Source organism: Cicer arietinum, chromosome 6, assembly GCF_000331145.2.
Source record: "Cicer arietinum cultivar CDC Frontier isolate Library 1 chromosome 6, Cicar.CDCFrontier_v2.0, whole genome shotgun sequence".
In the NCBI taxonomy this organism is placed as follows: Eukaryota; Viridiplantae; Streptophyta; class Magnoliopsida; order Fabales; family Fabaceae; genus Cicer; species Cicer arietinum.
The window spans coordinates 16,632,074-16,644,792 of record NC_021165.2 but is presented as its reverse complement, the minus strand read 5'-3'; the positions used below and the strand labels follow the sequence as shown (position 1 = coordinate 16,644,792).

At 27.7% G+C, this 12,719-nt stretch overlaps 3 protein-coding genes across 3 annotated transcripts; all 3 read right to left on the bottom strand.

Annotated features, from left to right (window-relative positions):
* Positions 1 to 300: 300 nt before the first annotated feature.
* On the bottom strand, positions 301 to 2,603 carry LOC101515788 (protein LATERAL BRANCHING OXIDOREDUCTASE 1). Its single transcript, XM_004505120.4, has 3 exons — positions 2,015 to 2,603; positions 1,017 to 1,344; positions 301 to 662 (listed from the first exon to the last, which is right to left on the bottom strand). The coding sequence occupies exons 1-3, from the start codon at positions 2,473 to 2,475 to the stop codon at positions 405 to 407; spliced, it is 1,047 nt and encodes a 348-aa protein (XP_004505177.1). The 5' UTR covers positions 2,476 to 2,603; the 3' UTR covers positions 301 to 404.
* Positions 2,604 to 3,710: 1,107 nt separating this feature from the next.
* On the bottom strand, positions 3,711 to 5,778 carry LOC101515453 (protein LATERAL BRANCHING OXIDOREDUCTASE 1-like). The gene is made up of 3 exons (XM_012717115.3): positions 5,230 to 5,778; positions 4,264 to 4,591; positions 3,711 to 4,155 (listed from the first exon to the last, which is right to left on the bottom strand). The coding sequence occupies exons 1-3, from the start codon at positions 5,697 to 5,699 to the stop codon at positions 3,901 to 3,903; spliced, it is 1,053 nt and encodes a 350-aa protein (XP_012572569.1). The 5' UTR covers positions 5,700 to 5,778; the 3' UTR covers positions 3,711 to 3,900.
* A 2,348-nt stretch (positions 5,779 to 8,126) lies between these two features.
* Positions 8,127 to 10,034, bottom strand: LOC101515135 (protein LATERAL BRANCHING OXIDOREDUCTASE 1-like). The gene is made up of 3 exons (XM_004505118.4): positions 9,441 to 10,034; positions 8,714 to 9,041; positions 8,127 to 8,605 (listed from the first exon to the last, which is right to left on the bottom strand). Exons 1-3 carry the CDS (start codon positions 9,908 to 9,910, stop codon positions 8,351 to 8,353), a joined length of 1,053 nt encoding a protein of 350 aa, XP_004505175.1. The 5' UTR covers positions 9,911 to 10,034; the 3' UTR covers positions 8,127 to 8,350.
* Positions 10,035 to 12,719: the final 2,685 nt, after the last annotated feature.

Below are 12,719 nucleotides of genomic sequence, written 5' to 3'. Positions count from 1 at the left end.
CATTTGATTTCTTTTACTTTTTTGACGTCCATTTAATTTCTATTTTTATTCCCACGAAAAATTGAATATTCTCCATCAACCTACATCGCATACCAAATAATAGTAATAAAAGAATAAAAGTCTCAAATATCGTACTAAAAGATTAAAATAATAAATACTAAGACCAAAAAAATAAATAATAATAACTACCAGATAAGTCGAACTTCTATACTATTTAGAAAATCAAATTGTTGGTTAATTAGTAAAGACTTTGGTTCAGAAACGAAAAGAACAAAGAGAATATACTAAAAAAAAAAAGCGTGCTAAATAATGTATTTCTATCATTCATCTTATATATAGAGAGTGTAAATTCTTGAAGGTTACATTATGTGGAGTATTCAATGCATCAACTGAAACTCACTTTACTAGGAAAGTTTGAAATGATAAATTTGCAAGTTATCAATGTTAGATTTAGCAAAATTACTTTGCATTCTTGCGGTGCGAAACTTGCCCCAATTGATTGGTGAATATTTTGGAGGGTTTCTATCATCTGTCAACTCTTCCAATGGCTTGACATCGGTGTAGAGTGCCGGTTTCAGAAAAAACGGAATGGAAAATCTATCTTTTTCAGAGTTCACCATAACCCTGTGCTCTACACTCTCATATGCGTCATTGCTCCAAACCTGCATTACTTTGTTTCTATATCAATCTTGTTTATAATAATAGACTAATTAAGTGGAGTGCGAACAATATATATTTTTCAACACACTTTAGGAATGTTCAATTGACCATGAATTCAGCATACATATTCATAACATGTCAATATGATTTTGGTAAGAGCTATATTTTTTAGCTTCAATAAAATCACAGTGCCAATGTGATTTTATTAAACTTACATGATTCCAAATATGTTATTCCTCTTGCTGGTTAAAATTTAAGGTGAATACACTAAATTTTGTGGATCTCATATAAATTTTTTGGGTACTCTATAAATTTCAACCAATAAAAATAAGGGAATATTAGAAAATGTTGTGTACCTGAATCATATCACCAACATTAATGATGAATGAATTGAAAATGGGGTTGACTTGAATCCACTCTCCATCTGATTTTCTCTTAACTTGTAAACCACCAACATCATCTTGAGCAAGCACAGTTAAGACACCAGTGTCCTTGTGTCGTCCAAGACCAAGAGCAAGATGAGGGTAAGGGCAAGGTGGATAATGGTTGAGTCTGATATTGCTAGTGTTATGTATGAAGAAATCACGGAACCTATTTGGTTCTAAGCCTAAGCTCATTGCAATAAGTTCCATCAGTTTATAAGCTAGTTTCTCTACTTCTTCTGCATATTCTTCGCATGCTTCCCTAGTATTAGATATCAGGATGTTGCATATTAATTAGCATATACAACTATTGAATGCCTTAATCAGACCTTGACCTATAATTTTTCCTTGCAACACAAAGATATGCAAAGATAGACAAGAGGAAAGAAACAAAAAAAAAACTAGTCTCGTGTTGCTAAGAAATACGATATAGTTCCATATCACTAAAACAAAGTCTCTTTTGAAAATCGAGATTAAAAATAGTTTATCAACACTCAATCTCCACAATTGTTAAGTCATCTTTTATGTAGAACAAAATCATGTAAGTTTACCCAAGACCAAAAGTGGACAAATACAAAAAACGATCCATATATAGATCGAAAATGTCAAATCAGTCACTAAATCCGCCACTAACAGTGACATTACTAATGGTTTAGTAATATTTTAAAAATTGATCTTCAAAGTCATTTCAAACTCATTTAACGACCTATTTAAAGACCAATTACAAAATTCAGTCGCTATAGAGATTGAAATAATTTGATCACTAATTTATCCTTAAACATAAATTTGATTAACATATACAATAAATAAAGTTTATATAAAATTTAGTCAATCCTTGTATTTCAGACTTGATGCCAAATCTATGAGTACATAACACTAGAAAAATTAAAGATTAAAAAATAGAGCCAATTAAATGTTGTGTATTGAGATACCTAAACTGAGGAGGAATGTGAGGCCATCGATTATCCCATTGAAAGTGAAGATTTTGATCAAGTGAAGGTGGTATAAAAGTAGGTTGTTGCACATTAAAATCATAAACTTCCTTCCAATCCCTAACATTCTTGGTATGCTCTGCTTCAAAATACCCAAGCAAATTAACTTCATCTCTTCTCACTTTAACCTTCTCTTCCAAACTAAGTCCAAAAAACTTCTTTGCACATTCTTCAATCCTCTCACGTTTATCCAAAGGCACTTTGTGATTAATCACTTGAAAGAAACCCCACTCTTTACATGCACTGCCTATTTCTTTGACTAAGGTTTCGATGGAAAGTGAGCTTGTGGTGTCTTTGTAGTTTATGGGAGAGAGATCAATTAGAGGGATTCCTTCAGCTATGATTATTGAGGATTTTGGTCTGTGTTCTGGGGATTGAATGAAGGCTTCTACATCTACCATGGTTGTGATTGTTAGATCCTAAGATGTCGGAGACAGTATGTTTCGTATGAAAATGCAATTAAAATTCAATATAACAAAAAAGAGAGGAATTGTGTACATTGAACCAGGACATGTTTCTGTTATGCTCGGAGGTGTTTCTTTAGAAAGGGATTTTTGTATAATTAACTCTTAATTTATTTTGTCATTTTTATAACTTATATATTTGGTTGTTTAATTTATTTTTGTATTTTAAAAGTGATGTTATTTACATGTTTAGAAAGAAATGATGTTTTTATATATACAAATTTTGACCATAAATCAAAGGTTAATGCAGTTTAAAAATATTATTATTTATATTTTAATAAATAATTAATAAATATATCAGAATTCCTTCATCTATTACCTAAAACATATGACTTTTAAAAATATATTTCTTTTCATATCTCTTGACAAATAACATTAAGATATATGTTCACATTTTTTTAAATATATACAGATCAATATTTTTTTGATATATAAAAAGAATTGTTCAACATTAAAGATTTTAAATCAATCAAATGATTATCTATTGTTGTTGTATCTACATATTATATAACCCTTTTTTTCAAAATAAAAAAAACATATTATACCACTTAAACGTTTGACACGTGTTACACTCATTTTATACTAAAAAAATAAACTTAATATAAGAAAATTATATATATATATATATATATATATATATATATATATATACATGTGGGTAAGTTGTTTGGTACTTTTATTTTATAATGTACCGGTACATTTTTTATGTCTTCATAGTACGTTACGATGCACTAATAATAAAGTATTATACCATAATTTTCCATGTTAATAACTACCTAAAACATTTCAATGATTAAAAAAAAAGAAAATCGTAAGAAATATTGAATATCAAATAGTAAAAACTTATTATTTGTTGGAAAGTAGAAATGCATTTATTTGCGTGTTCCAAAAAAATTTCTTTGAAAAACAAGTACATACTAATTTATTAGTTTCAGACTCAACACCCAACAAAATCTTTGGATAAAAGCTCCAAAATCTGATTTTGGACGACTACTAATTGTTTCATTATAGATAAATATCAATCATGATTTGCTTCACTTCAATATCATAATGAGGTTAAAATTGTTCGCTCTAATTTCATAATAATAGTAAAAAAGAAAATACATAATAATCTAATTAGGGCATGATAAACATTAAACAATAAAATTTAAGGCTAGTGTGACTAATTTTAATTTTTGAGATGAACATCATAGAACATGATAGATGTTTTTCGGCTACTTGCCTACAAAATAATAATACTCATACACACTAGTCTCACGCATAAGAAACATTGCCTTGGATCAATCTGCTACAACATATTATTCAAATATACACAATTTATTTACATGTACAAGCTAAGTTATACTTGTTTTATAAGCTATCTTATATCTTATAATGATAAATTTGAATGTTCTCCACATTCTTTTTCTGGAAATTGCTGCTCTTTCTGTTAACAAGAAACTTGCCCCAATTGTATGGTTTATATCTTGAAGGGTTTTCCTCATTTATCAGCTCCTCCAATGGTTTGACTTCAGTGTCATGTGCAGGGAAGAAAAAGAAGGGAATAGAAAACCTTTCTTTCTCAGAGTTCACCGTCACTCTGTGTTCCACACTCTCATAGGCATCATTGCTCCAAACCTGTACAAACAAATCAATTTCAACCATCAATTAAAAATATCTGTCAATCTACTAATTAAGGGGTTAAGTTAAGAATTTAATAGTCTTACACAGTGAGTCAAAAAGTACCTGAATGATATCACCAACGTTGATAATATAAGCATTTGGGATTGGTTTCACAAGAACCCACTCTTGATCAGTTTTACGCTTCACTTCAAGACCTCCAACATCATCTTGGGCAAGAATGGTTAAGACACCAGGATCCTTGTGCCGTCCAACACCAAGAGCTAGGTGAGGGTAAGGGCATGGAGGATAGTGATTGAATCTAATCAAGCTAGTTTGATCCTTGAAGAATTCTTCAAACCTCTTTGCTTCAACTCCTAAGCTTAAAGCTATGAGTTCCAGCAACTTATATGCCAGCTTTTCCATCTCTTCAATATACTCTTCAATTATATCTCTGCTTGTGTTGACATCAATTTTAAACACAATCATTAATTAAGAATATCAATCTATCCATAAACATTCAAAATTGGATCCTCAATAGTTGTAGAATAGTGTTCCAGCTGTAAAAACTATTGGAACTATTGAATTTTTCGAGAGAAATTGTGTCTCTCTAAATTCAACAATCCTTATATATGCAACACAATAAATGAATTTTTCACTATTTATTTGAAGTATCAATCTTAAAATTGTTGGAACACGTATATTCGAGAGGAATTGAAATTGAAAAGAAAAACAAAAAATCAAAAAAACGGAGATTGATTATCAATCTGGAAAGAATGTTCTGGTTAAACTTTACATATTGTTCTTGGTTTTGAAAGCTTTTATAGATCTTAACTAACTTTTAACCATATTCTAACTAACTTCTAACTAACTAATTACAAATCAATTTCTAACCAACTAATTACAAATTAATTTGAATTAAATTTAACAAAAATTTGGTTTGTTTCTAACTCAAACTCATAAAATTGGCCTTATGTTGAACTACGCCACCTCCCCACTCATTAATAATAAATACTTTTCAATTATATCACAACAAATTCAACACGAGACTTAAAACAATTAATCCATGAATAATTAATATGGATTAACTACCTTAATTGTGGAGGGTATTGAGGGGATGGATTAGACCATTGAATAACTCGATCATCATCTTCATCAGAAGTGAGAGGAACAAAAGTAGGATCTTTAGAAAGAAAATTAAAAACTTCTTTCCAATCTCTAACGTTCTTAGTGTGCTCTGTATCATAATAACCAGTTGGATTGTTCTCATCTCTTCCAACCTTCTTCTTATCTTCCAAACTCTGAGCAAAGAACTTTCTAGAAGCTTCCTCAAGCTTCTGTCTAAGACTAAGGGGCACCCCATGGTTTATGACTTGAAAAAAACCCCACTCTCTACTTGCACTTCCAATCTCCTTCACTAAGGTATCAATTGTAGATGGATTGGGAAGTTCATGTTGGAGTATAGGAGTAAGGTCAATTTGGGGAATTCCTTCGGCTTGGATGATGGAGAGTTTTGGTCTGTGTTGTTGGTCTTGAACGAAAGCTGGGTCAACTTCTCCCATGGTGATAGAGTTTTTGATAAAACAATGTTCAATGTGGTTTGCTTGTGTTTCTTAAATTAAATATAAGGTTGTTTCAAAAATGACAAAAAAGATGAGTAGGAAAATTGTAAGAGTCGTATCAGCATTATTGTCATTGATAGTCCCAGTAAGTATTTACAATGAAAAAAAACAAAATATTCATTTTGGACTTTTTTGAGGCCAACATTGTGAAAATCAACCGTGTCATGTATTATTATTATTATTATTATTATTATTATTATTATTATTATTATTATTATTATTATTATTGTTATTATTATTATTATTATTATTATTATCAATAAAAAAAAAATAATAATATTATTTTTTTTTATACTAAGGGGTACCCCATGGTTTATGACTTGAAAAAAACCCCACTCTCTACTTGCACTTCCAATCTCCTTCACTAAGGTATCAATTGTAGATGGATTGGGAAGTTCATGTTGGAGTATAGGAGTAAGGTCAATTTGGGGAATTCCTTCGGCTTGGATGATGGAGAGTTTTGGTCTGTGTTGTTGGTCTTGAACGAAAGCTGGGTCAACTTCTCCCATGGTGATAGAGTTTTTGATAAAACAATGTTCAATGTGGTTTGCTTGTGTTTCTTAAATTAAATATAAGGTTGTTTCAAAAATGACAAAAAAGATGAGTAGGAAAATTGTAAGAGTCGTATCAGCATTATTGTCATTGATAGTCCCAGTAAGTATTTACAATGAAAAAAAACAAAATATTCATTTTGGACTTTTTTGATGCCAACATTGTGAAAATCAACCGTGTCATGTATTATTATTATTATTATTATTATTATTATTATTATTATTATTATTATTATTATTATTATTATTATTATTATTATTATTATTATTATTATTATCAAATATAAAATGAAAATATTAATATATTTGTTTAATATTAAATATATACAGATTAATATTTTTTTGATATATAAAAAATTTGTTCGGCGTTACAGATTTTACATCATGATTGTACATTGTTGTGTATCTACATATTATATACATTTGACACGTGTTACACACGATTTATACTAACAAAAATCAACTTTAGTGTAAAAACTGTAAATTTACATTTTTCTCTTTAGTTAACGATAATATCCCTTTGTGCACTCCTTCCAAAATAAATTATATGTAAGTATATATCAAAATAGACCTAATTGACATATATATATATATAATTTGACGAATTCAGTCCTTCGTAGAATAATAAATTAATAGTACTAAATGTAATTATTCAAAAAAATATATAGTACTGAATGTACTTAGTATAATTAACAAATCGAATTATTTAAAAATATTATATTCTATATTAATATTAATTATTAAAGTCATATATATTTATCTATTTGTATGAAATTTAATAATTAATATATGAACTTGAAATAGATATAAATTTTAATAACTATTAAAGTTCATATCTATTCTATAATAGTAAGGATACTTTTATATGGTATTGTTTATATCACGAAACCTTCAAATTGAATGTATATTATAATAATAATAATTATTTATTTAAATTTATTTAAAATAAAATTGCAACTTTCTAATGGGAAGGAATTATGCTGTATATTATAATGCCATATGTACATTTTCTTAATTATATAAACTTATTTTATTATATATAATATAATAATAATAATAATAATAGTAATAATAATAATAATAATAATAATAATAATAATAATAATAATAATAGATAATTAAACTCAAATTATAGTTAATAAATTTACTTTTGAACATAATTTAAGTGATTTTATGATTTAATTTTGAAATGATAAATTATTTGGTACTTTATTTTTTAATGTATAGTCTATTTATTATGTCTTCATAATATGTTGCGAGAGCCATTTATTCAATTTCAGAGTTCAATCATTTTCCTTTTGTGTTTGCATCGCGATGAAAAAATGTTGAAAATTGTAGCTTTACTTTGCTTGAATGATGATCTAGAAAGGGTCACGCACGCGATACAGAAAATTTGTGTTCTTTTATATTCATCGATGTGAGACTTCACATTTTAGCTGGCACGTTAATAATTACCCAAAACATTTCATTGATTAAAAAAGAAAATCGTAACACATGCTGAATCTCAAGTAATAAAAACTTATTTTTTTTGTTGGAAAATAGAAATGTATTTATTTGCGTGTTCGATTAAAATTTCTTTGCAAAACAATATACTAATTTATTAGTTTCGGACTCAACACCCAACAAAAAGTCCTTGGATAAAAGCTCAAAAAATTGATTTTGGACGACTACTAATTGTTTCATTACACATAAATATCAATCATGATTTGCTTCACTTCAACTTCATGAACATAATGAGGTTTAAATTGTCCGTTCTAATTTCATAATAATAGTAAAAAAGAAATTACATAATAATCTAATTAGGGCATGATAAACATTAAACAGTAAAATTGAAGGCTAGTGTGACTAATTTTAATTTTTGAGATGAACACTATAGATGTTTTTCGGGTACACTTGCCTACAAAATAATAATACCCAATACACACACTAGTCTCACGCATAGGAAACATTGCCTTGGATCAATCTGCTGCAACATATTATTCAAATATACCCAATTTATTTACATGTACAAGCTAAGTGATACTTGTTTTATAAGCTATCTTATATCTTATAATGATAAATTTGAATGTTCTCCACATTCTTTTTCTGGAAATTGCTGCTCTTTCTGTTAACAAGAAACTTGCCCCAATTGTATGGTTTATATCTTGAAGGGTTTTCCTCATTTATCAGCTCCTCCAATGGTTTGACTTCAGTGTCATGTGCAGGGAAGAAAAAGAAAGGAATTGAAAACCTTTCTTTCTCAGAGTTCACCATCACTCTATGTTCCACACTCTCATAGGCATCATTACTCCAAACCTGTACAAACAAATCAACTTCAACCATCAATTAAAAATATCTATCAATCTACTAATTAAGAAGTTAAGTTAAGAATTTAATAGTCTTACACATTGAGTCAAAAAGTACCTGAATGATATCACCAACGTTGATAATATAAGCATTTGGGGTTGGTTTCACAAGAACCCACTCTTGATCTGTTTTACGCTTCACTTCAAGACCTCCAACATCATCTTGGGCAAGAATGGTTAAGGCACCAGCATCCTTGTGTCGTCCAACGCCAAGAGCTAGGTGAGGGTAAGGGCATGGAGGATAGTGATTGAATCTAATAAAACTAGTTTGATCCTTGAAGAATTCTTCAAACCTCTTTGCTTCAACTCCTAAGCTCAATGCTATGAGTTCCAACAACTTATATGCCAACTTTTCCATCTCTTCAATATACTCTTCAATTATATCTCTGCTTGTGTTGACATCAATTTTAAACACAATCATTAATTGAGAATATCAATCTACCGATAAGTATTCAAAATTGGATCTTCAATAGTTGTAGAATAGTGTTACAGCTGTAAAAACTATTAGGTTTATCGAGACAAATTGTCTCTCTAAATTCAACAATCCCTATATATGCAACACCATAAATGAAATTTTCACTATTTATTTGAAGTATCAATCTTAAAATTTGATTTGTTTCTAACTCAAACTCATAAAATTGGCCTTATGTTTAACTACGCCACCTCCCCACTCATTAATAATAAATAATTTTCATTAATAATAAATAATTTTTAATTATATCAGATCAAATTCAAAACGAGACTTAAAACAATTAATCGATGAATAATTAATATGGATTAACTACCTGAATTGTGGAGGGTATTGAGGGGATGGATTAGACCATTGAATAACTCGATCATCATCTTCATCAGAAGTGAGAGGAACAAAAGTAGGATCTTTAGAAAGAAAATCAAAAACTTCTTTCCAGTCTCTAACATTCTTGGTATGCTCTGTATCATAATAACCAGTTGGATTGATCTCATCTCTTCCAACCTTCTTCTTATCTTCCAAACTCTGAGCAAAGAACTTTCTAGAAGCTTCCTCAAGCTTCTGCCTAAGACTAAGGGGTACCCCATGGTTTATGACTTGAAAAAAACCCCACTCTCTACTTGCACTTCCAATCTCCTTCACTAAGGTATCAATTGTAGATGGATTGGGAAGTTCATGTTGGAGTATAGGAGTAAGGTCAATTTGGGGAATTCCTTCGGCTTGGATGATGGAGAGTTTTGGTCTGTGTTGTTGGTCTTGAACGAAAGCTGGGTCAACTTCTCCCATGGTGATAGAGTTTTTGATAAAACAATGTTCAATGTGGTTTGCTTGTGTTTCTCAAATTTAATAAAAGGTTATTTCAGAAATGACAAAAAAGATGAGTAGGAAAATTGTAAGAGCCGTATTAGCATTCTTGTCATTGTTAGTCCAAGTAAGTATATACAATGCATCTGGACAATTGTTTTGCATTTTGGACTTTTCTGCGGCCACATTGTGGAAATCGACCGTGTACTATTATTATTATTATTATTATTATTTATTTTTTTAAAGCAAGAAGATTATTACTCCTTTCTTGATAAAATATAAATTAAAGCAAATCGACAAAAAAAAAATTATGTATTTGATATAAAATTATTATCAAATATATTAATATTTGTTAATTTAATGTATTTGGTATAAAATTAGTATCAAATACATTAATGTTTGTTACTTTATTATTAATTTTTGTTATAGAAATAGTATTTTAATTTGGATATTATGTTTATTCAATAAAAAAGGCAGCTCAATTTAGTCACGAGTCATTAAATTTTTTGGGGAGAAATTCCAAATGTAGTTTCATAAAGGTTAGTCAATAGTCAATGATTAATTAGTTAAAAGTTAATTTTTCACGTATCAATTAATTAAAAGATATTTAATTATTAGAGTATCTCTTTAATATATTTTAGATAAAAGTGTGTGAAAAATTATAATGCATTGATTTAAATTAATCGTATAATTATTTCATGGAATAAATATTTATCATTAATTAATATATTAAAAGTTGATAATTTATATATCAGTTAGTTAAGAGAAATGTGTATTTAATTATTAGTTTATAATTAATATATTAAAAAAATTCTAGATAAAAGTGAAGAATGTGAAAAATATACTAATTATAGTTTAATGCGTAAATCAAACATTGGATAAATTTTTGATAAATTTTTGTCGTGAAATTATTATACAAATTATACACGAGATAAATATCAGTTGGTGACCCATGAACTAAAATATGGTCATTCACAAAATATTTAATTAATAGAAAAATATTTATTTGAATATAAAAAAAATTATCTTGAACATCTTTTAAATAAAAAAAATTAAAATTATAAAACAATAACCATAATTTATGTTTATAAAATATAATATAATTTATTGTACAAACCACATATCTAACAATACTTGTCAATAATAAATTAGTTAGAAATTTGTCTTTCACAAATCAATTAATTGATAGAAAAACGTCATTTGATTAGTATTGTGTTTCTTGAATATCTCATAGATAAAATAAATAAAAAAATTATCGTACACTATTTATAGTTTAATGTACAAATTATACACAAAATAAATATTTATCACGAATGAATTAAGGGAGGAAAAATGTCTTTTTGAATTATCAATGTGTGTTTAATATTTTCAATTTAAAAACATGATGAAAGTCAAATTACACCATACAATAATCAATTAGTTAAAAAATGGTGATTCACAATTAAGTTAGTTAAGAAAAAAACATATATTTGAATATTATTGCTTCTCTTAATTGGATATCTTCTAAATAAGAGTGGGAAAAATTATAATACTATAACTATAATTTAGAGTGCAAATCATAGATGATACAAATATTTGTTATCGATCAATTAGTCACAATATGTTCAATCAGAAATAAGTTAGTTAAAATGGAAATGTGAATTTGATCATTATTGTGTCTCTTCAGATATTTTAAATGAAGATAGAAAAGTTATAATATAATAATTATAGTTTAATATAAAAATCATATACTCAAGACAAATATTTATCATTAATCATTTACAAATCAATTAATTAAGAGATGAATGTGTATTTAATTATTAGTGTATCTATTTAATATTTTTAAGATAAAAGTGTGAATAAAATTATAATATATTATACAAATTAAAAATGTGATAAATATTTATCATTGATTATTAATTTAGTTATTCACAATTAGTCAAGAAACAAAAAAGTACTCATATTTGATTATTTTTGCATCTTTTGAATATCTTATATATAAAAATATAAAAATGAGAAATTATAATCTAGTTATAAAAACTTTTAAATATATAAAAAGAGTATACACATATATTTTACTTGACACAACAAATGAAGTAGTTATATTTAGTTCAGATAATGAGATTAACAATTTGAATCCGTCGACTCGGTAACTAGTTATATATATATTTAAAATTTTGTTTGGCAGTCCCAGCAGTCCAATAGGATTTCATTACTCTTTTTCTTTAGATTTTCAACTTTTTGAAGCTACGTCACCGTCCACCTTCTTCTTGTGTTACGCAAGTGCTCACAACTTTATGATTTTTTTTCGAAGTTGACATTGCTTAGAATTGATGAATTTTCATATTTTATTAATTTACTGCTGTTGAATTTATTTATGTATCTGTAGATTATTGGATTTATTTTTGTGTGTGAGAGATTGATGATTTTTTTAAAGAATTGAATGATGTAATTGAAATTTTATAGTTTTTAAGACATTCATATATTAAATATATTTTTCCATAAAATAAAAAACAGATTATTATTTATGTATAACCCGTCAATCCAACCCAACTCAACCCGTTATTGATCGGGTCGATTCGGGTTAAATGAAAAAAATACGGGTTTAAAACTTAACCCAACTTAACGATAATTGATTAGGTCGTCAAAACCGACCCAACCCAACTCACGTACACTCCTAAGTATTTCATTGACAATTATGTTTTCAATATAAGAGTATCAATCACTAAAACACTAAAACATCCTAGCACTAAAACATTCGATTGAGTTTGGTGAAACTTATCAACTATATATTTAGAGTTCAATTTGAAGT

Coding starts and splice junctions, on each gene's coding strand:
- LOC101515788 (XM_004505120.4), bottom strand. CDS start 2,475: ATGGTAGATGTAGAAGCCTTCATTCAATCCCCAGAACACAGACCAAAA. Junction 1,345..2,014: donor CACATTCCTCCTCAGTTTAG/GTATCTCAATAC, acceptor ATCTAATACTAG/GGAAGCATGCGAAGAATATG. Junction 663..1,016: donor ATGTTGGTGATATGATTCAG/GTACACAACATT, acceptor AAAGTAATGCAG/GTTTGGAGCAATGACGCATA.
- LOC101515453 (XM_012717115.3), bottom strand. CDS start 5,699: ATGGGAGAAGTTGACCCAGCTTTCGTTCAAGACCAACAACACAGACCA. Junction 4,592..5,229: donor CAATACCCTCCACAATTAAG/GTAGTTAATCCA, acceptor CAACACAAGCAG/AGATATAATTGAAGAGTATA. Junction 4,156..4,263: donor ACGTTGGTGATATCATTCAG/GTACTTTTTGAC, acceptor TTGTTTGTACAG/GTTTGGAGCAATGATGCCTA.
- LOC101515135 (XM_004505118.4), bottom strand. CDS start 9,910: ATGGGAGAAGTTGACCCAGCTTTCGTTCAAGACCAACAACACAGACCA. Junction 9,042..9,440: donor CAATACCCTCCACAATTCAG/GTAGTTAATCCA, acceptor CAACACAAGCAG/AGATATAATTGAAGAGTATA. Junction 8,606..8,713: donor ACGTTGGTGATATCATTCAG/GTACTTTTTGAC, acceptor TTGTTTGTACAG/GTTTGGAGTAATGATGCCTA.